Raw genomic sequence first — 21,218 nt, forward strand, 5'->3', positions numbered from 1 at the left:
GTATGGCCTGATTCCGGCTGGATGGATGCCATGCATTGCCAGCAGGCATTCAGTCGTGGGGATTGTCATGGTTTCGCATGAACTCCCTGTTGCCCCCGGATATTGGACGCAATCAATTACTACCAGCACCACCCGACATCCGCCGAGCCCTTGCTAGCAACAGGGAAGGCGTTGGTCTCGTGGGTTGCTCACGCTCACTTTGATCGGCAAGCGCTATACGCAGCTTGGAAGCACTATATACGCACCGGTCCCAAGTCCATTTTAGAGTCTCTATACGACGGCGAGTTATGATGTCTCCGCAATGTAGTGGTAAACTCCAACTCTCCAATTCCCCTGCTTTAGATCCAGGGATGACCTTCTGACGCGCCCATCCCCTGGCCCTGTCTAAAGTATAAGGTTTTCGGATCTGCTTCCAATGTAGATTTGGTTTCCGATACAGATTTGGTTTCGCTACCGACCAAACTCAGCTTATTAGAGACCAAATTTCCCGATACCATGTCGTCGTACGAGGCGTCGCAGGAGGACAGCCTCCTCCATATGGACGATGCGACCTTTAATGGACTACTGGCTATCGGCTGCCTAGCGGCGTTGTCATTCCTTTTCACGTCGGGCCTATTGGGATTCATGAGCTGGCGTATGGTCTCGTGGAAAAGGTTCTACACTAGTTCCATCGGGCACAACCAATCGATCGTCCTCATTTACCAGCTCCTGCTGGCCGACTCCCTCCAATCCCTTGGATTTCTTATCTCGTTTTATTGGGCGTCGGAGCGCGAAATCATTGGCCCAGCAGTGCTTGCTTCGTCCAAGGCTGGCTGATCCAGATTGGAGATGTCTCAAGCGCATTTTTCGTCTTGGCCATCGCAATCCATACGGTGTATCAGGTGGCTTTCTCGAAAAGAGTATCTCACCGAGCATTTCTCGTTGCTATTTCGTCCGTTTGGGGACTTGCGCTCCTCCTAACCTCTCTGGCGCCCATTATTGGCGGGCGCTATATTTTTGAGCGTGCTGGTGTTTGGGTAAGCGACGTCGGCTTTCAGAAATCTTCAAGGCTATAGCTCACCATTTCCAGTGCTGGATTAAGTCTGACCACGAGGATCTTCGACTCCTTCTGCATTATCTATGGATCTTCATCATCGAGTTCGGCTCGATTGCCGTGTACACTGTTGGGTTCTGGTTTTTGTACCAGGCCAAAAAGCCCGGCTCTACGTTTAGAAGCGACGCAAGCCTCGAAAGCTTAAATAAAGCCAGCAGAGCGATGCTTGCCTATGCCCTAGCATATACCGTGATGACATTACCCCTAGCGTACGTCGGCCAACCCATTTGCTACTGTGGAAGCAAGGCGCTAACCCGTGTTTGATAGGGCTGGACGAATGGCCAGCATGTCGCATCGAACACCGCCCGACAGCTACTTCTTCATTGCCGGCAGCCTCTTCACCTCGTCAGGCTGGGTCGACACGGTTCTATACGCCATTACCCGAAGGTCGTTACTTTTCAAGGAGATGCCAGGCCCGCGCGCGGCACGGCACTCCCTTTCCGACCAGCTGCGGTCGCACAGAGCCGGGTTCACGAGGCAGAACAGTACCGACGACATATTGGGCGGAGATGTTGGTGGGTTCTCCGGAATCAAGCTGGAAACAACTGTGAAAGTCGACGTCGAATCCCCAACCAGTTCGGTGGCGCCGAGCCATAACTATGAGGTGTCGGCGAAACGACACACAGTTCGAGACGATATGGTATAAGGAGATATTTTTGCGAGAAACTCGAACACAGGCGAAGGCCAGATATATCCTTCGCAGGCGGTCTATAATATCTTTCGTGCGATACGAACGCAAATTTTTCGCTATATTCAATATAATAATCGATCAGTATTATGGTAATCTCCATACACTTAGCCGGTGTTCTAGGTTATGTTTGTTGATTGATTCAGCCAGTTGACGGGGGTTAGGAAGGCCCCATACCAAACCGAGATGATGCTGTCACTGATAAGAATAGGGGCAGTTTTGGACCAATCAGCAAGCCCGTGCACAGCGCTAAAGGTCCCGGACAACGATACTTATAGAAAGTACGGCCGCTGAGCATCCCTCACCAACACATGTCTCAATCCGACAAGTTCACTAGCTGCCTTTTCGTCCAAAGGAATGCATCCGAAAGTATAACCTATTACCTTATTTGGCATGCCAAAGGGATGCAGGTAGGCAGGCGTGTGCGTTATTTATAGACGCCCGAGCCCATTGTGGCTGGTGTTACTCCGACCATATGCTCAATACGCCCGCAGTACGGAGTACTACTTTATCTTAGAGTAAGTCATGACTAAAAGTTTACCCCGCGTTATGGCTATCTGACCCCAAAGTTAGCGATGGGGCTGAACGGGTCAGTGGCTTGGCTAACTGGAGAACACAGATAAGCGCTGGGGAAGAAACAGGCAAACAGGGCAGCAACACAGCAGGCAGGTAGGGCGACCTGACTCGCTCGTCTGAACCTCCTCAGCTCCGGGCACGAGAACAGCCAAGCGGGAGGCGCTTGCTATTTGATGTTTTTATCCCTCATCTCCTAGGTATTATCTCTCTGTTTTCTTCTTTCCCTTATCTGTTCAATCGCATCTCATCTGCTACCTACTATTTCATTATCCTACAGATTCGCCAAGTCTTATCTATCGCACCGCGATAAGTCCGGGACTAAGGACCGATCGAGACCTGGATGACCTGTTGACGTAGTGATAGGACGCGGGAAGAGGCAGGGGTCGTATCAGAGAGCGACGCCGGGTCGTTTGTCGCGATCGCGTTGGTCGCTGCACCTGTACGATAAGCTCGAAACTGCCCTAGTGAAGCTGGCGTTATTGCTCTTTTCCAAGTCGAGTGTCTTGCACTTCTCTCGTTCCTTCCTCTTCTGTTAAAGAGAGAACCGAGGCCTGTTGCGACTCGCAGATCCCCGACCCTTTCTCCAAATCCCAACCTACCCCAATTCATGCACAATGGACAGGAAAGCTTCTGTTTCCAGTGATGGCGGCCAGCACCGCCGCCACTCCCACGAAGCGCATGCAGCCAATGATTCCGTGGCTAACGACGCGCTCGCCAAGATGGGGTACAAGGTATGTAGACAATTCTCGGCTGGCTTGGCATTGAAACATTGAACCCAAAGCTAACCAACATGAACCAAAGGCCGAGCTTCCCCGAAGCCTCAGCATGCTGTCGGTGCTCGGCCTGTCCTTCGCCATCATGGCCGTGCCTTATGGACTTTCAACCACCTTCTATATTAGCCTGGCCAATGGCCAATCCGTCACCGTCATCTGGGGCTGGGTGCTGCTGTCGCTCATCTCCACCGCCATCGCCGCCTCCCTCGCCGAGATCTGCTCCGTCTACCCGACCGCCGGCGGCGTCTACTACTGGGCCGCCCTGCTCGCTTCGCCTAGATGGGCCCCTATCGCCAGCTGGGTCACGGGTTGGCTCACGCTTGTCGGGAACTGGACGGTCACCCTTTCGATTAATTTTGGTGGTGCTCAGCTGATCCTCAGCGCCATCTCGTTGTGGGATGAGGACTACGTCGCCACTCCCTGGCAGACTGTGCTCATGTTCTGGGCTGTCACGCTGTTGTGCTACACCATCAACGTCTTTGGTGCCAAGTACCTCGGCCTTATCAACACGATGTGCATCTACTGGACCGGATCATCCATCATCATCATACTGATCGTTCTGCTGGTCATGTCGCCCGAAAAGCGCAGTGGTGAATTTGTCTTCGCCCACTACGATGCCTCCATTTCGGGGTGGCCTTCAGGCTGGTCTTTCTTCGTCGGATTGCTCCAGCCAGCGTATGTTCTGACAGGCTACGGGATGGTTGCCTCCATGTGCGAAGAGGTCCAGTCGCCGGAGCGCGAAGTGCCAAAGGCCATTACACTTTCGGTTGTGGCTGCCGGTTTCACTGGATTGATCTTCTTGATCCCGGTCCTCTTCGTTCTCCCTGATGTCACCATTCTCCTTGATATCGCCAACGGACAACCTATCGGCTACATCTTCAAGAATGCTACCGGGAGCGCCGGCGGTGGGTTTGGGTTGCTCTTCCTCATCCTAGGAATCTGGCTCTTCGCCGGTGTGGGGTCTTTAACGGCTGCCAGTCGTTGCACGTATGCCTTTGCCCGTGACGGGGCCATTCCCGGCTCCGGTCTTTGGAAAAAGGTAAACACGAAGTTGGATATCCCGCTGTGGGCTTTGACATTGTCTGCTGTCGTCGACTGCCTCCTGGGCCTCATCTATTTTGGGAGTACCGCGGCGTTTAGCTCCTTCACTGGAGTGGCTACCATCTGTTTGTCCACGTCCTATGGATTACCTATTCTGGTCTCTGTCTGCCGCGGGAGGAAACACCTCGCCCACGCTTCATTCTCGCTCGGGAAGTTCGGTTTCGTTATCAACATCGCCACTCTTTTGTGGATCGTGCTGGCCATCTTCTTGTTCTGCATGCCGACGAACCTGGCCGGCCTTGACCCCAAGACCATGAACTACGCCAGTGTCGTGTTCGCCGGCTTTGCCACCATCAGTATTGTTTGGTACTTCGCCTGGGGAAGGAAGCACTTCTCCGGGCCTCCAATTCTGCAGTCCGGCCTGGCGGAGGGTGGCGTTGGTGTGGTGAGGGGGCAGTCGGTGGATATTGAGACACCCTCCGATGGCCACGCTGTGACCAAGAAGATCAGCAGTACCGAGAAATAGCGGATGGGCAGCTTATGGAGGCTCTTTATCGCTATGAGCAATCTGTGCCTATATCAATATTAGAACTTAATTGTATTATCAAGTACGATTAAAGTGGTCTGCTACACGAGCACTGCTAGCTCCCCGGTCGCCAACAGGTACCCTATTGCCGCCTAATCACATCGATCTGCAGATCTTCGTGACCTACCTATTTGAGATGCGTTACCTGATCTCGAGTCTGCTAGGGTTGCGTACGAGTGGTAGCTAGAAACCAGAGTTGTCTTTGGCATGGGTGCATTACTGCTCGTCTTAACAGCCAAGCATAGCGCCAAGGATAGAGTCCTATGTCGGTCGCATGCATACATGCATAGCCGACTGTTCGTCAATCCATCCTTATGACGCAATAGGGCTGATCGAAGCTTATCGCTGCCAGACCGACCGTTCCTCGTTAGCCCCAATCAATGCAACGTTCAGAAGGATGCAGAGTTTGCCAAGACACGCGGGATAAGCTTCGCTTCAGTGCTCTCATAGGTCAGAGATAGCAAGGCCGCATACCACTCCCAATGCTTCACATGACGCAGCCAGCCTCAATGGCTAGTGAGGGGACAATTGACGTATGTTTGAATATGAAACCGATAATTGGGTTGATTCGGTGTGAGTTATCTGTCGCTCTAGTTATGCATAAACATATAGCTGCCTGAGTTCATAACCTTACTCGGACCCCCTTTTCCTCGATCATTCAACGTTCCCTTCACGACAGAATAGCACACATTTGCCAATATACACCACCAATTGAACACCCCAGATCTATATAATGTCAGACGTATGCATATCCACCCCTGGCATCCCCAATACGCGCTCAAGGGCAAGAGGCGGAAGGATTGGCTGACATAGCTGACTTTTTAGTCGCCCACGGCTACGTCTAAGCGGCGAAGCATCGCCGACACCATCACGCCTAGCGGTGCAGACCAAGCGGAGTTCGGGCCCGCAACCACCCATGGCACCGGGACCGGCAACAAGACTTCGGAATTCCGGAAAGGTAACTTACTAATCACTAATTTATATATACCATACCCGTTTTCTGTTTTCCATATTACTTATAGGAGATAGCACTACTAATCACCACGACCCAATACTAGACTCCTTACGAGGCTCGGCAGTCGAGAGCATCGGCAATATGTTGAACAAAGACGGCTTGGTAGCCAAAGGCCAGGACATGAGGAAGAAAGAGGGCTGGGAAGGCTAGGTAATGCAGTACATGACTATACTTCGTGCAACACCCCGTTTCTTCAGCACATGTGAGGAAGTCCCATGTAATTAGCCAACAATTTTTCTTTTCTTTCACCGTCGGTATTAATCATGAATGAATATCATCTTCTTCCTAGACCTCCAGCGCACGTGTGCCTTCCCACAGGTTTGCAGCCCCTGCCAGAACCCCCAGTAGATTAAGCCCCCCGACATGCAGCCTACTATGTACAGATGGTTCATCTCCGCCATGGGGTAAACGAGCTCAAAACTATTTATGGAAAAAGCCCTGTACTGACTAAAACACGACAGCCGCTGCGGGCCGGCGCGGGTCGCGCGAGTCACAACCCCGACCCCCCATGACTCTTCTTCTCGCTCCAATTTTCACATTCCCCATAGAGGAGAGCTTTTCGTCTGGCTCGAATTAGATGGATAGGGGAGAATTCTTTTTTTTCCTCTCCTCAAATCGTACCGCAGGGAATATGCGTAGGAGACTCTGGGGGATCGACGACGAAGTCGTCGTAAGCGACCAAACTGCCCGTGTGGGGGGTCAACTGCACGACACCGGCGGCGTCTTTCGTGACTGTGAAACGAGAAGAGTAACTAGAAAGTTGATGGGGAAAAGTATGGGTTAGTAAACAACAGTCCAACTGGGCGCATCCAGCAGATAAAATAATACTCGACGTTTGCGAGCAAAGCTCAGGAGTGCCACTCACTACGCTTGGGAACAGTTCCCGCCATCAAATCGAGTCTCGATAACACCGAGCACCTGGTACGTCTTCTGGCCTGCCGTCTCCGAATCCACCGTCGTCGCGTTGGGCAGGTGGTTCCAGTGCTTCGTGCCGGCAGCCGGCAGGAGCTGCTGCTTGAGCGCGACGATGGCGTCGGCGCCCGTGGCGACGTGGCCGAGCACCAGGAGCTGCCCCGTCGGCGTGAAGAAATCGATGAATGTGGTTTCGGCGCTGGGGTCTTCGGCGGACGCGTAGAGTCTGAAGTTGGGTTGGAAAAGCCGGTTATGTCAGCATGATATATCATCACACGCGTGTAATTTGCCAACGAATAGGTATGAGGGAGGAACTGACTCTTTTAAGTATGATGCGAATGTCGGCTCAACATCTGGGGCAGGGGTGTATCGGGACATCCCAACCGCCGCGGCGGCGCCCACCAAGGGTAAAGAAGCAACAACGTGGCTGAGCTTCATCTTCAAACTGTCTCCTGAGAAATGATGTACTCGGAAAGCGGTTTTCAACAGAATATATGCGCCGCTGGCATAGCTTTTATAGTCATTACGCCTGCGTTCTAAAACGACTTTGACCCCTGAAGCGACAACCTGTTTTTGGGTCTTGGCCGGCAAACCTATTGGCAATGAGCATGCCGTTCAAGTGGACACGATGTAGTCATAATCCTTGCCTTCCCCATCTATATCTCCACTGTGTGCTGGAGAGAGATATGGTTTACATTGATTTCTCCATATTCTCCCCATTGCCCCGCTTGGTATTGACTCGTTATAGATGGCATATGTTTCTCTACTCTATTCAAATTTCTAGATGTAACTATCACTGCCCAGTGGCTACGTATAGCTAGTAAACCTTTGCCAGCCAGCTATTCCGTCGCCAGTAATCCTTCGTCTTGACAAAAAGGCCATTCATTCGTCGATGAGAATTGATGATTTTTAAAATAATATATCTGTGCTCGTTCCATGAGTATCACGGACGTGGGCTACCAGACGGCGAGACTAGTGCGGCTGTCGAGCTGGACTCCCCCTCGACCCATAAGCTCCATGCTTCCTGTGTAAGTTTCCTTCTCTATGCATCCTGCGCAATATATCAATCTCGGGTCTTTACGCTGTGAAACCGTATCGATGACCAATCGAAACACAGCCCAGAAGCTCTGGAGCAACACGAGATCCGCCACCAGAATGGTGAAGAACATGGTACCTGGCGCTTTGGCACGCGGGACCTGGCAGATGTAGTTCGTCGACATGAAGGCCGGGGCGGCTCCTAAACTCGGTTGTGGCGTTTGGTTGGAGTCGAACGTCTTCTGCGCAAGGCCGTCGTCTGCATCCCAATGGGGAGCAAAAGACTCGTTTTTCGACTTTGCAGCAGCCCGCGCCGAGCTCCACCACTGGACCTCGCTGGTCAGATTCGTCGTCAGATTAGCCAGTAGGTTTGGGTGGGTGAGCATGTTGGGCACCGTCGAGTCGTTGCGCCCCAGGTCCGCCAGCACTGTGAAATACATGGCTTTGCCCAGGAGGTTCACACGGGACCAGATCTTCGGATAGGGATGCCACTTCTCCTTCGCTTTGCTGAGATCTGCCAGTTCACTTGTGACATTGGTCCCGCAAAAGCTTGATTCGACGTAACATTCGGTGGTGAAGAAGTCATCGCTCATGGTCTCTTCTCCTGTACCGTTGTCCGTCGAGTCCTTGCGTCTGAGCGTGATGGCGGCGTTATAAGTTTGCGATTTGCCCGCCTCGGTGTCTTCTGCGCTGTCGATGTAGGCCTTCGCCGTCACCAGCCAGTACATGTAGAGCATTGACTCGCCCCACCACAGGCTGGTAGAGCTTGTCTTGTTCCGAGATAGGAATGGCTTGACTTCCGGGCCGATCAGCTTGTAGTTGCCCTTTATTTCGAAGTATGTTGGACGCTGAACCCTCTCGGGGGTATCGATCAGTACCGAGCAGGTGACAAAAGCATCGACAGATAGCCCCACGGGCGAAGCGGCTCTGATCTGCTGGTTCATTGTATATTTGCCCAGCACATCTATTGAGATCCTGGAAACGTTACAGTCTTGCAGCATGTTGTTGTGGTATACAAGAGATCCCAGGTTGAGCCTACTTCCGTCATCCTTCGTCCGCCAAACGCTTGTTAAAGTGTACGGAATTGCATTATTTTGAGTGAAAATCAGGGCATTAGGCGCTAATGTGGTGGACGCGCACGTGGCGCGCGAGCTGGCAGTGAAGTATGAAGGGAAATGAATACCCCCATACGAAGACGGGTCAACGATAGTCGCGTTGGGGTCACTGGAAGGCTGTTGGACCAGCTCATAGCCCGTCGATGCGTAGTTGAAGAACGAGACCAGGATGGCTATAATGATGCCTCCGATAATGGTGACTGGAGTGAACCACCGGAATGGATACGGCCGTGTCAGATTGTAGGTGAAGAATGAGTCATGCATCTTGGGTATTGGTGAGTACATTTGCCCATCGACGCATGATACGGTGAAATGGGTACGGAGAGTGAGAGAGAAGAATGATTGCAGAAAGAATGGTTGCAGTTAAGAAGTAGGTTTACGGGGGAAACATCATTTATCAGTGCCCACGGCATGCAGGACTCGCATTAATGGTTGAGCAGGGATTATTCAAGCCTCCAAACGTCCTGGGGCGGTGTTCTCAGCTGAATGGGGACTAAAAATACCAGCCCAATCACGTTGATGGAGGAGAAACGGGCCGCTGCGACTTTCGTATGCTCTGTCTCAGGGCATGATGTTGTGTAACTGGAGCTGGTTGATTTAAGTCCGATAAGTCTGTCATCATAATAACGGCCTTCGGCCTGGACTGCGTATTACGGACTACGTTGACAAGATGGTAAAAGCTGGAATATAAACATTTGCGATGTTACATGCAGCACGGGTCATCCCTGGGGAAAAAACCAAGTATTATTAGCACTGAAGTAACAGTTATATGAATCACCCTACCACCTCCATTTCATATATGAGGCACCGTAAGAATCCAGGATGGCGAATCATACGCCGATGCGGGGAGCGCTCGCAGTGAGACCAGCGCTCCCACCACCAGATAAACCCGAGCCACCACGTACAGAGTCCCGTCTATCGAACACAGTATAAGCAAGACGACCCTACTCGTCCTGCTCCCATAGCCGGCCAGCTGGTTGTACCAATACCACCAAACGCTCCCCGAGAAGTGGCCCAGCAGGTTAAGGATGGACCACAGCAGCCCACTGAAGACGAGGTATGCCCCTGACGCCCGCCAGAACCACTGCTCGGCGGGTGTCGGGAGCACTTCGTTCCAGCCTGCAAGATGCACGGCACTGTACAACGTGCTCGCGCTCCACAGCACAACGCCCATCAAGTGGCCTTGCATATCGCGAAGCAGGTCGTCGCCGGGCCAGTTCTTCGGACGTTCCACGACGAGCTCCTCCGACGGGGAGACCATACCCCTCCGCTCGTCAAGGCCAGGAGCCTTGTTAGGGGTTCTCCCGGCCTTGATGTGGTTCCTGATCTTCTGGGGCATCTCGGGATAGAGGCGAAGCGCGTCGCGGTATCTAGACTCCTCCTGGTCGGTCTCTTGATACTCCAAGCGACTACGTATCGCTGGTAAACGCTCAATGGCTTCACAGGCAAGTCTCCATCTTTCCATCTCCATATCCCGCACTATCTGATCCTTGGTGCCTGCCAATTTTCTTTGGGCTCTTTCGATACCTGGATACCAGCTCCGCGGTACAAGAGAGCCCCCAGATAAGGTAGCATCGTCTACCAACCCAAACCTCTTGCTCGCGTGTTCTTCTGTGATCCTGAGCACCTTCGTGGTGACCTCCTCTGTTTCGTGGGAGTGTGCTGGATCAAGAGTATCTGCTTGGGATTTTTCGGGCATGGCAGTGGCAGGCGACGGCATGTATACCATCTTCGACATCTCCGTCTGAACACCGAAATCACGCAGGAAGTCGCGATCGACCCTGCTGTCTGAACTGACTTGGCTCGGCATGTACATATAGGCGCAGATCGCCCGAGTCCATTCTCCCTCCACGAGGGTTGGGGCTTTGATCCACTTGGGTTTGTGCCACCAGAGCGCGTAGCTGATCAGAGCGCAGACGACGTGGCCGATTGTGTTGGTCTCGAGCGGCGTGATGGGCAAGCCGACGCCGAGTCGTGCAGCCACCTGTACGACCATCCAGCCGACCTGGAAGCAGCAAATGACTTTGCCTGTTGCATCGGTCTTGTTTCTGTCTTGGATGTTGGTCCGAGTTATATAGGGCGACAGACCGCAATCGGCTAGCAGTTGGATGCCGCGAGGCGTTATGTAGAGACGCTGGTATTTCGGGAGGAACGAGGGACCGTTCTTCATATTAGGGCTAGTTAACCGTATCGAAGGCGAATCCTCCCATTCCCGCGTAGAAGCCATGGACCAATGACCATTGCTCCGTGGCTGCTGTGCGACGATGCCCCTTTTTGTAGATATTCGAGTTAGCGTAAGAGCCTCAAAAAGTGGCACGGCGGATTCCTAATAACTCACCTCTTTGACCCGTCTAGTGAGGCTGCGGGGCGGAAACGTGTTGCCGCCAGGCCGCCCAAATGACGAGTTCGGGGCCAAATATACCTAGAACACTCCATTTAAGGTTCCTGTACATAAATTTGAGAACTCGCCATGGCGAGGCAGGTTCAAGTGTACAGCTGACCATACGCAGAGACCTAGTGTCAAAAGACACGAAAAAAGGAGAGACAAGGTGCCTCTGCCATCGGGGTCGTCAATGTACCCAACAAGTGTGAAGTTGAGGGAGGTATTGCGCTGAACCTCCATTCGCTGGATGGTAAGTGGCGATCGTGGGTTATCGGGGTTTTCCGCGTTGTCGCCTGGCAGTTTGGCTGCGTAGAAAGGACAAAGTCGTGAGTAAAAAGCTCTTCTGCTGGCGGTTGTTGAGCATTTGAGGCACTGCAGGAAAACATAACATCGTTAGAAGAGACCATGGGATCGCCATACGCATCATCGTCTCGATTGCAACGGTCGATTGCAACCGTCTTTGGGCCAATTTGGCAACGCCGTTTCTCAGTTCTCAGGGGGTCCGCGACCAGAGAACACCCCCTCGCGGCCCCTGCAGTGCAGGAATCGGGCGGCCCGAGGTGCTCGGGTTGGCGGCGCTTCCTCGACGCTTATCGCTTAACAAACAGTCAGATACAACGGTACACGTCCACTAATGAAATCGACGGCTTAAACGCGATCATGGTATTGGCGGAAGACTACCTTGTTTGCCATCTTGGCAAGACAAAGAGCCTTGCCGGAACTCCGGATAGCACCGCATGCAGACTCGCAGAGGACCTCTGTATGTCTGAGTTGATATTCATGGCGGACGGACTTGGTCCCCGAGTTACTATTAGTTTTGGGCAGAAGACTCCACTGAGACGTCCATTAGCAGTAATACAGCATGATCTCGTTCGAGTTGGGAAGACGAGACTGACTATGGGCGAAGCTATGTATTGTTTGGGAGTACGAGCGCCGCCTCGAGTGAGAGAGCGAGCCATCGAACGATTTCAATCACCGATTACCTGCGACAAGCAACCGATTAGGTGATGCGAATTTATCACAACACTTGGCGCCTGAAAGTCTCTGGGTTGTGATAAGTGATACGCTCATCTAATTGGTTACCGAGGAGAAATCCTGTGACATATTATGCAGCAATCAGCAAATGGACGAGTTCAGGATTCAGCGAGCCTTGGCTTCGGGGGGTTTCCTTTTCGATCCCTCGTCCCCTCGCTCGTCGTTCATATTTGCCGAAGAGTTGGACAAACTCCTTCTCAGGAAACAATCTTTGGGCTATTCTTAAGTCATATACCGTGCTCGCGTTGCCAAGGTACACAATGCCTAAATTTCGTACGGCCACAAACTCACCTTCCAACCAGGGCGGCAATGATAAGGAGCAACTCTTGGCGCCGACGCCACCCAGCGACGTGGTCGATCGGGGAGGCTGGTTCAGAGCACCGAAATTGCTCTACTTCCACCAGATACCACATTGGCAGCAGGACAATGAGTACATACTGAGCGGATATAGGTCTGTCAACGTTTCCAGCTCCTGCCATTGAAGCATTTTCTAACTGCCTATGAAGACCGACGTCAGAATCGACCTGGCTCTCTGTGGCCAGCCTTTCGTATTTGCACAACCAGACCATCAATGCATACTCCCATCTGATGGGTGCTTTGATCTTTGTCAGTTTGCCATACTACTTCTATGAGTATGTCTACAAGTATCAAAGCCACGCCGAGGCAATCGATCTGGTTGTAGTTTCCACCTACTGCATCGGAGTCGCAGTTTGCTTTACGTTTTCTGCTACGTAAGTTGAACTTCTGCTGGTATACGTGTATACTTACCCCTGAAACGATTTGTGTACTAATAAACTCTAAAAAGATTCCATGTGAATTGGAACAACTCCAAGGAATTCACAGCCCTCTGCAACAAGCTGGACTATCTCGGCATCTTGGTCTTTATGTGGGGTGCAGGAATACCAACCATCTACTACGGATTTTACTGTAATGAGGGTTTGCGTTGGTTGTATTGGACCTCGGTATAGTTTTACCCGCTTGACCCCTATGCTTGCCTTGTGGGTCCACCGAGCTAATAAACGCGTCCGTATAGACGAGTGGGACCGCCCTGGCATGTGGAATCTCCACTCTGAACCCACACTTCAGCTCCCCCAAGTTCCGGCACTGGCGTGCCTGCTTCTACGCCGGGTTCGGGCTGAGCTCCATAATTTTCATCGTCCACGGCTGGGAGTTGCAGAAAGCACGCATGTATTTGGTCTGGATGGGCTGGATGGCGACATCGAACCTCGTGGGCGCGGCCCTCTATGCCATCAGGGTAAGAGCCGTGAAGTACCATACCCACAACCCAACTTCACTGACATGAGTTTCTGTAGATCCCTGAGAGGTGGGCTCCGTATCGGTTTGATCTTTGCGGCGCTAGTCACCAGCTGTTTCATATTTTTATCATTGCCGCGGCGGTGATTCATTTCAACGGCTTGGTGGTAGCATTTCGCATCATTAGATCGAACCAAAGCCCTTGTCATGGTTACTAGGTGATCGATACATAGACGTCAGGCTGCATCCAGGCCACAGTTTCGAGAAGTCAGGTCATTGCTGGTTACGAGATTATTTTCTCTTTCTCATTTTATACCAGGTCAGCCTTGTAAGAACCAAAGACTCATAAAGAGCAAGTTACCCTCAAATATATAAACTTGAAATAGGTGATTGTATTACCGATTACGAAAGGTTAATTGTTAAAAAATCAAGACATATATACAACGTAGTCGCCCTGGTTAGTCACCAAGAGCTACGATAAGTCGTTCTGGTGGCTTTTCCCATTAGCGACTTTTTCCGGGTAGTAATTGATGTGTCCGTCAGGTGTCCGGATGCCCAGTCTATCCCACAGTGTTCGTGCTCGGATATAGGGGTCAAGCTGCCAATAATTCTCCCTGTTGATTTGGACAGCCAGTTCGTGCCTCCGACTTTTGGCGCCGTCGTCCTTTGGATTGCTTATCCATTGGCGCGTCGCCTCCTCAAATTCCTTTGCGAGAGCTTCTCTCGCCGCCAAGAGCTGGTCCCTTACGGCGGTGTCGCACATCATCGCGTTCTCGTCCGGTTCGGGCTCGAGATACGCATACTCCAGGGATCCTTGCCGCCCAGCTCCTTGGGCAAACGTTCCGAATCCATATGCTGGCCGAGGTCCTTGGTGTTGGTGCTGAAGAAGATCTTGCTGGCAATAACAGGATCCGCGATCCACGTGCTCACCAGCTTCCAGATACCTGGGAAGAACCACGGAGCCTTGTGGACTATGACTTTGCCTAGCATTTCGGGGTAGTTCGCCTCAAAGCACTGGATGATGAACTTCACCGGCACGTAGTCCTGCATTACAGTCAGTTAATTGTCAAGCGAGGCGGCCCTCTATAGGTCAAGCATAATATTACATACCAGGTTGCCCATTCCAAATCCTGTGAGATCAAATATAACGGCCTAGAAGTCCTGATTAGCGCGTGTTTCCAAGATAGAGGCTCGAGGCTTGATGCCATATACGTACGGCAGTATCGCAAGGAGGCGTAAACGCCAGCCGCGCCGTCTCAATGATGTACACAATCCAGCGCTTGAGCACCTCTTCCGACTGGTCGCGGCTGAAGTGCTTTCGGACGCGTACGATGCATACGGGGCGGCCGTCCTTGTCGACCCCGCGGACCACGCACTTGCCCGCCCGCATCTGGAACATGAACTCCTTCCCGCGCTTCCGGACCGCGCTGTCCTCGGTGGTCGAGGTGGCACCGGACTCCTGTTCGTGGGCCAACGCCTCGCCTTCGCGCAGGATCTCTTCGACGTGCACCACTTTGGTCCGCCAGTGTAGGGTCGCGACAAGCATGGCCACGGCTTTGCCGACCTCCCACTTGCGCGCGCGGAGGAAGCGCAACAGGAGTGCGTCGGGGTGCTCGACCTGGACCATGCTCCAGAGCGCAGACCTGGTCTCGTCTTGGCTCATCTCCACGTCTGCACTCGTTTGCTGCACGTCTACAGCAGCTGGGCCCTCGTCGCTGGAGCCGCATTTTCTTAACACCACGGCCCACATCTCCGTCAGTTTCGACTCCTGTTGCGGAGTCAGGTTTCCGACCCGTCCCTCGAGTAGCTCCATTGCTCCGACGACCTTGGGAGAAAATGAGGTGAGATCCAAGAAAGGTGATTCCCAGGTCATTCAAAGAGGGAATGATGATGTAGAGGTGGCAGAAAAGGTCAAAAATCGAAATGCATCTGCAGCAATGTTATGGCCATTGAAGTAAACAAATATGCAAAATAAAAATAAAATATGGTGGCTGATAGCGACCAGATGACGATTCTAAGGATCTACCCGGTGATTGATTGCTTATGGTTTGCGAATCCTTTGCGGGCCCAGCCCCTAACTAAGATGGATAGGGGGCGGCCGGGGGTGATTGCGGGGCAAGTGAATCTGGCTTGTTGGGGGGACCCATTGTACCCAGCTGACCGGATCCCTCGGCCGAGTCCCCTTCAGGTTTGGGAAAGACGACTTCAGACTTGATGCAGATGACTTCGTCCCCCTCTCATGTGTCTGTTTGTGTATGCTGCCGACTCTTTGCATGGCGCGAATGGTTGCATGAAAGAGGTCAGAGATCTTCCCGAGCTCAAATTAAGTCACCCCCCATGACGAAGTTCCCCGCAGCGGTCCCTCCCCTACCGCCTGCCATCCAATCTGGCCTCTTTTTCTCTTTTCTCGTGAGCCAAGGCAGGACAGGTTATTCGGCGACGGAGATGACAACTGATAGATGCAATTGTTTGCTTTTGATCGAGCTCGACAGGGCTGACAGTTGTCGCTATTAGCGCGTTAAAACGAAGGTGCAAGTATCAGCACCTGAGAGAAGAACATCAAAATCACTGTCCACCACTTTATCCTGGGATCAAACTTAGTGGCCAAATGCCAATTCGGCATAAACATGGAGTTATCACCCGGAATAATCGGTGTTGCTAGTAATGCAACGATATTAGAGGGCGCCCATTCTCTCAAGTCGTGAAATACAATTCCTTTGATTTCAGACAAAGCTTTGTTCCACGCCCGGATGTTGAAAGCCCCGAAACATCATACCTGCTTTGAAGAATAAGTGACTATACTTTTGTTCGCTCAACTTGGAAAATTGCGAAAAGACTTTGTTTGGGGTTTGCTATCGTCGTACATTCTTGAAATGTCTATATATAAACTACACTAGCCACCCCTATGGCAAGAACACAACACAAGCTGACATCTCACAGACAAAGTGCCTCTCACCATCACTCTATCAAAAAGAGTCAACTTATCGTCCTTGGCAGTAATTTCTTGGTTACTAGTCCCTGCATCCATACTTTACACCATGGATGGTTCTCGGTCCCGTTCATCGGAGGTTTCGCGTGGCCGTACTCGACGCACCTCCTTTAGTCGAGCTCGAGTCCCGAGTCAAGAAGATGGCAGCAGGCCAACGCCACCCAGCGTCAACGAGTGGGATCAGATGTATCCGCCCGCGGGCCCGACCCAACCGAACGTGCGACCACCCACTGGTCGTAAAGACTCGAGCAAGTCGAAGAGGTCCAGGAGCTCATCGCGTCGAGATCGGTTCAGAGGCACTACAGTCGACAACGCACTCACGAGTATCGGACGAGGCGTTCGGAACTTATTTGGTTCGAAACCGAAGAATCTTGCCGGGTGTCCTAAGCATGATCTGGCTCGCTGTATTTCTTGTATGACTCATCTCGATATTAATGGCAAGACATCCAAGGATGGAACCAAGATCGATACGACCCATAAGGTTGACGAGCCTGTCAATGTCGAAATAACTCCCGTTTTCGGCGAGGGGGCGCGATTCGATCCCGCCCACGACCTGCAGCTTCATGCCAAGTTGAACGTGGAATCTACTATACAGACACAAACAAGACCGCCAGCCCATTTCACAACCCCCTCTAGGAAATGGTTCACCTACTGCTCCACCTGCGGAGTGACTTACCTCGTGGGCAAGACGGGGAAGAATGTTGCGGCCGACCATCCGTCCCATGCTACCACCGACCTCGGCCAAAGGACTATCTGCGTTTATGTTGACGCTGGCGTTAATGAAAACGCTGAAGGGACGCTTGTGGGCGACTCGTCGGTATTCTTCGGGCCCAAATCTTCGTACAACGCGCTGTCTACGGGCGCGTACGACCTGGAGCATCAGCAGTCAATCCAAATCTCGGCCCTTCGCAGGGCGCTGCACCTCGCGCTGACGGTCCTGGAACAACGAAAGGCCCTAGTGGCGAAGCACGCCATCAGCAACTCGCACAAGTACCTATGGGACATGTGTACGCAGTTTCGACTGTTGATCTTATCAAGAATGGAAGCTGTCGACAGCTGGCTTAAATTGGCTCGAGACGCCATGGGCCAGGGCCAGCTAGACCCGCGGATTGAGGCCGACTTGCGAAAGATTGACGAGGACGTGATGAGACTTGCATTGCAAGGCATCGAAGTTCAGTTTTTCCCTCTCCCAGCATTCCATGCGTATGAGCCTGAGTATGAGTTTTTCTACGAAAGGTTCATTTAGCTTTGGGGTAAGAGAGAGAGCGCCCGTCTTCGTCCGAACGCGTCGTGCATGTTGACTGACGTCCGGCATTAACCCAGCCATGTTAAGGTAACAAAGTGGCAGGTGGTCAGTGCGGTTCACTGCCAGCCATAGGTCGTAGCATTACTTTCCTTCCAAGTATGGGATTCGTCAGACCAGGTAGGTACACTGTAGAATGTAGGAATTGAATCAGTCATAATTATGTATTAACGTATTTGCTAACAGCCGAATTTATTAGTTTCGAATGTGCATTAGATAGGGGAAGCTATGTTGGTTGAAACTGCGACCTCCAGCAGAGTGTGAGGTACTGAACTGGATCGAGTAAGCAATGGTAGGGGGCCCTGCGATAACCCCACCTGCTGGCGCAAAAACCTTCCTGTGATGATTCAATCAGCTCGTTTTTTCCGATGACAACGACAGTAACTCTACTACCAAACAAAACGCCCCTTTTAATTCTCAGTCCTTGGTCATTCAAACAATGGCGGAGCATCCTTCATTCACCCTCGCCGGCCTTTGTAAGTTAACATGCTCGTCAAAAAGTGTGACCCCTCTGTTTTGGGCCCTTGACTGACTCGCTCGTGGCATAGTGGCTGTTGGCGGAACTATGGGCTATGTCCGAACTCGATCAACCCCGTCTCTGGTCGCCGGCATCGGTCTGGGTGTCTCGTACGCTTACGCTGGTATGTATTCCGCTTTTGAGTCGCCTCCTTCCGCTCCATCGAGATTTCACTGCCGCTGATCGCACTGGCAATCAGGTTATCTCATCAAGCAGAACCGGGACTACGGCACGGAGCTGGCTCTCGGCAACTCCGCCCTCCTGACTGCGTCGGCTGTCCCACGTATTATCAAAACAGGTGGTCGCGGGCCCGTTCCACTAGCCCTGGGCAGTGTTGGCTTGCTGGCCAGCTACTACTATGCCCGGAAGGTCCAAGAGTTTAGGTACGGTGTTTAAGCTAGTTACTCGAGGACTGTACTGCAGTGGACGTTGTTGTAGGATGCTTGGGCAATGAGGTCCACGAATCCAGTGTAAGATATCATGTAACATGCCAGCCACTCTTCTTTGAAATCAACCATACTCTCCGTTCGGTGTATTACCTAACTATTCAATGCCTGTTCTTCATGAGTCGAGGACGCCCAACTTGTAGCCGATCATACATAGTCGATACTGCCACCGCGACCGAGTTTTCCGTAAATGCCATTCGTCAAACAACGAAAAATCCCTTGATCTCGGATACAACCAGATCGGGAATCTGTTCTGGAATGTAGTGCCCCGAGTTAACGCTGTGGCCTTCGACGGTCACATCTTTCGATGAAACCTGCTTCCACTCCTTAACCGCGTCGAAGCACTTCTCGATGACGCCGTGCTGACCCCACAGAACCTTGAGCGGGCAAGCGATCAGGCTGCCCCGTTTGATATCCTCTCGGGCCTCCTCCAGGTCCACCGTCGCCGCGGCCCGGTAGTCGTCGCACATGGCGTGCACCGTCGCCTCGTCGCCGAGCCCCGCGACGTACTGCTCCCAGCACTCGGGCGCGAAGATGCTGAGCCCAGCGTCCTGGCGGCCGCCCATGAAGGCCTCGGCGATCTTGCGCGGGTTGGCGAGGAGCATCATCTCGGGCAGGGGGGCGGGCTGGATCAGCATGAACCAGTGGAAGTAGGCCCGCGCGAAGTCGAACGACGTCGCCTCGTACATGGCCAGCGTCGGGCAGATGTCGAGGAAGACGGCGGCGTGCACCCGCCGCGGGTGGTCCACGCACAGCTTGTGCGCGACACGGGCGCCGCGGTCGTGGCCGCACACAAAGAACGGCTCGGCGTGGTGGCCGAGCTGCGTCATCACGGCGGCGCAGTCCCGGGCCATGGCGCTCTTGGCGTAGGCGGCGACCCCGCCCGGCTTCGAGGACTGGCCGTAGCCCCGCAGGTCCAGGAGCACCACGGTGTAGGCCGAGGTCAGCTGCGGCGCGACGCGGTGCCAGATATGGTGGGTCTGCGGGAAGCCGTGCAGGAGGAGCAGCGCGGGCTTCTGGGAGGATGCATCGCCGCTTTTGAGGCCGAAGATGTCTACCCTGGGCTCGGGCTGCGTGGTGATCGTAAACGACTCGAACTTATCCATTGCGGTGAGATCCAGCTTGAGATGATGGAGCACAGTCAATTGTAAGGCAGGAGTTAACCGATTATTAGTAGTAGGCCATCCATTGCGGGGTCCGAGCGGATGTTGGATGCGGGGCCGCACGCCCTTGATCATTGACATATCCGAAGGCGGCCACATCCTTAAGGTTACCCAAATACCGGGCTTCTAATGCCATTGGGATCAAATCATTATCAGCAAGTGCCCGTCTGTGAACCAGGTCCATAGGCTGCTGAACACAACTCCCACAGTGCCTAATTTCCAGTACACTACCTCACTTCCGGATGCCGAGCTCTTGCCGAACCTTCCCCAAGCAGGTAGGAGTCCGGAGGCCATCAAAGATGGACCCCGCGTGGGTGGGTTCAGACGCCGGAACAGGCGGAAGAAGACGGTGTGGTGGTCGACAGTGACTTGGTAGTTCGCTGACAAGTCCCGTAATGATCACTTGCTTTTTTACAGGCATGTCGCTGAAGCAGGCTTCCTACGAGATAGCCCATATCGCAATCGCGTGAGTTGCCCCTTTTCATCTGGCCTTTTTCTTTTCCTTTTTTATCCTTTTCCCGGGGTTTTCCTTTAGAGCTTCAAGTTATGGAATACTGGAACACCTCTAGGGGCTTAGATTCATGAACAAAGGCACATGACCGACTAACATCCACCAGGGCCTTCCCGCCTCGTAAATAGGGGTGAATGTTTCAAAGTTGATCTATCTACGATATGCTCAACATTCGGGCTTCATCTTCTGACAGGACCCTCAACCAACACTCCTATCTTGACGATTGGCTGCGGGATGAAGCCCGAGAGCACCAAAATGGTTGCGGTGTTCTGCCTTCACGTGCTTGGTTGCAAACCTGGTATATCGCATGACTTATGTGGATCGTGTTGAAACTGGACCTCTGAGAGTTTCCGAATGTCTCGGGTGGTCTCTTAAGAGGACTTCGTCTTTCGTTACGGCAATGGTCACGGATCAGGAAAGTCTTATCTGTATGATTTAGAGTGTGATTCGCCACTAACAAACTCTGTAATAAGAAAAGCAACACCACTTCAGGGGCTGAGACAGGATGACGATCATAACTCTCTGACCCCCAATCATCGCAGTACTGACGGGATTGCACTATAGTTGCGGTGCCGTCAAACCAGCATTATCATGATCAATTCGGCGTTACCATTCTACGAGAAAGGAGCTTGGTTTTCTAGCTCATGGTAAGCACCCTACAGATCCGCACAATAAGTGAGCGAAAATGTTAAGAAAAAGCACCACTTTAACTGTTGCCTCGTCAAAATGAAAGTGAGGTGATGATAGTATCCGAGTCCCGTAGTGGGTTGCGATTCAAGATGT

The 21,218-nt window shown here is 52.5% G+C and overlaps 11 protein-coding genes across 11 annotated transcripts; 6 read left to right on the top strand and 5 right to left on the bottom strand.

Annotated features, from left to right (window-relative positions):
* Positions 1-495: 495 nt before the first annotated feature.
* Positions 496-1,739, top strand: PG994_006067 (uncharacterized protein; the record flags this gene model as incomplete). The annotated part of the gene is made up of 4 exons (XM_066857476.1): positions 496-789; positions 822-1,016; positions 1,070-1,302; positions 1,361-1,739. 4 exons carry the CDS (start codon positions 496-498, stop codon positions 1,737-1,739), a joined length of 1,101 nt encoding a protein of 366 aa, XP_066716745.1.
* A 1,232-nt stretch (positions 1,740-2,971) lies between these two features.
* Positions 2,972-4,697, top strand: PG994_006068 (amino acid permease-like protein; the record flags this gene model as incomplete). The annotated part of the gene is made up of 2 exons (XM_066857477.1): positions 2,972-3,088; positions 3,159-4,697. 2 exons carry the CDS (start codon positions 2,972-2,974, stop codon positions 4,695-4,697), a joined length of 1,656 nt encoding a protein of 551 aa, XP_066716746.1.
* A 793-nt stretch (positions 4,698-5,490) lies between these two features.
* Positions 5,491-5,922, top strand: PG994_006069 (uncharacterized protein; the record flags this gene model as incomplete). Its single annotated transcript, XM_066857478.1, has 3 exons — positions 5,491-5,499; positions 5,583-5,715; positions 5,816-5,922. 3 exons carry the CDS (start codon positions 5,491-5,493, stop codon positions 5,920-5,922), a joined length of 249 nt encoding a protein of 82 aa, XP_066716747.1.
* A 460-nt stretch (positions 5,923-6,382) lies between these two features.
* On the bottom strand, positions 6,383-7,122 carry PG994_006070 (uncharacterized protein; the record flags this gene model as incomplete). The annotated part of the gene is made up of 3 exons (XM_066857479.1): positions 6,383-6,524; positions 6,638-6,910; positions 7,004-7,122. The coding sequence occupies 3 exons, from the start codon at positions 7,120-7,122 to the stop codon at positions 6,383-6,385; spliced, it is 534 nt and encodes a 177-aa protein (XP_066716748.1).
* Positions 7,123-7,640: 518 nt separating this feature from the next.
* On the bottom strand, positions 7,641-9,098 carry PG994_006071 (uncharacterized protein; the record flags this gene model as incomplete). Its single annotated transcript, XM_066857480.1, has 1 exon — positions 7,641-9,098. The coding sequence occupies one exon, from the start codon at positions 9,096-9,098 to the stop codon at positions 7,641-7,643; it is 1,458 nt and encodes a 485-aa protein (XP_066716749.1).
* Positions 9,099-9,627: 529 nt separating this feature from the next.
* Positions 9,628-11,004, bottom strand: PG994_006072 (uncharacterized protein; the record flags this gene model as incomplete). Its single annotated transcript, XM_066857481.1, has 1 exon — positions 9,628-11,004. The coding sequence occupies one exon, from the start codon at positions 11,002-11,004 to the stop codon at positions 9,628-9,630; it is 1,377 nt and encodes a 458-aa protein (XP_066716750.1).
* A 1,508-nt stretch (positions 11,005-12,512) lies between these two features.
* PG994_006073 (uncharacterized protein) lies at positions 12,513-13,724 on the top strand (the record flags this gene model as incomplete). The annotated part of the gene is made up of 5 exons (XM_066857482.1): positions 12,513-12,703; positions 12,759-12,983; positions 13,058-13,214; positions 13,286-13,507; positions 13,566-13,724. The coding sequence occupies 5 exons, from the start codon at positions 12,513-12,515 to the stop codon at positions 13,722-13,724; spliced, it is 954 nt and encodes a 317-aa protein (XP_066716751.1).
* Positions 13,725-14,268: 544 nt separating this feature from the next.
* Positions 14,269-15,379, bottom strand: PG994_006074 (uncharacterized protein; the record flags this gene model as incomplete). The annotated part of the gene is made up of 3 exons (XM_066857483.1): positions 14,269-14,550; positions 14,617-14,658; positions 14,723-15,379. The coding sequence occupies 3 exons, from the start codon at positions 15,377-15,379 to the stop codon at positions 14,269-14,271; spliced, it is 981 nt and encodes a 326-aa protein (XP_066716752.1).
* Positions 15,380-16,544: 1,165 nt separating this feature from the next.
* On the top strand, positions 16,545-17,741 carry PG994_006075 (uncharacterized protein; the record flags this gene model as incomplete). Its single annotated transcript, XM_066857484.1, has 1 exon — positions 16,545-17,741. The coding sequence occupies one exon, from the start codon at positions 16,545-16,547 to the stop codon at positions 17,739-17,741; it is 1,197 nt and encodes a 398-aa protein (XP_066716753.1).
* Positions 17,742-18,237: 496 nt separating this feature from the next.
* PG994_006076 (uncharacterized protein) lies at positions 18,238-18,711 on the top strand (the record flags this gene model as incomplete). The annotated part of the gene is made up of 3 exons (XM_066857485.1): positions 18,238-18,274; positions 18,347-18,439; positions 18,515-18,711. 3 exons carry the CDS (start codon positions 18,238-18,240, stop codon positions 18,709-18,711), a joined length of 327 nt encoding a protein of 108 aa, XP_066716754.1.
* A 250-nt stretch (positions 18,712-18,961) lies between these two features.
* PG994_006077 (uncharacterized protein) lies at positions 18,962-19,867 on the bottom strand (the record flags this gene model as incomplete). The annotated part of the gene is made up of 1 exon (XM_066857486.1): positions 18,962-19,867. One exon carries the CDS (start codon positions 19,865-19,867, stop codon positions 18,962-18,964), a length of 906 nt encoding a protein of 301 aa, XP_066716755.1.
* Between the last annotated feature and the right edge of the window lie 1,351 nt (positions 19,868-21,218).

The sequence above is a fragment of the Apiospora phragmitis genome (assembly GCF_038363925.1).
Source record: "Apiospora phragmitis strain CBS 135458 chromosome Unknown utg000006l:1.0-5683423.0:1.0-5690449.0, whole genome shotgun sequence".
NCBI classification, from domain to species: Eukaryota; Fungi; Ascomycota; class Sordariomycetes; order Amphisphaeriales; family Apiosporaceae; genus Apiospora; species Apiospora phragmitis.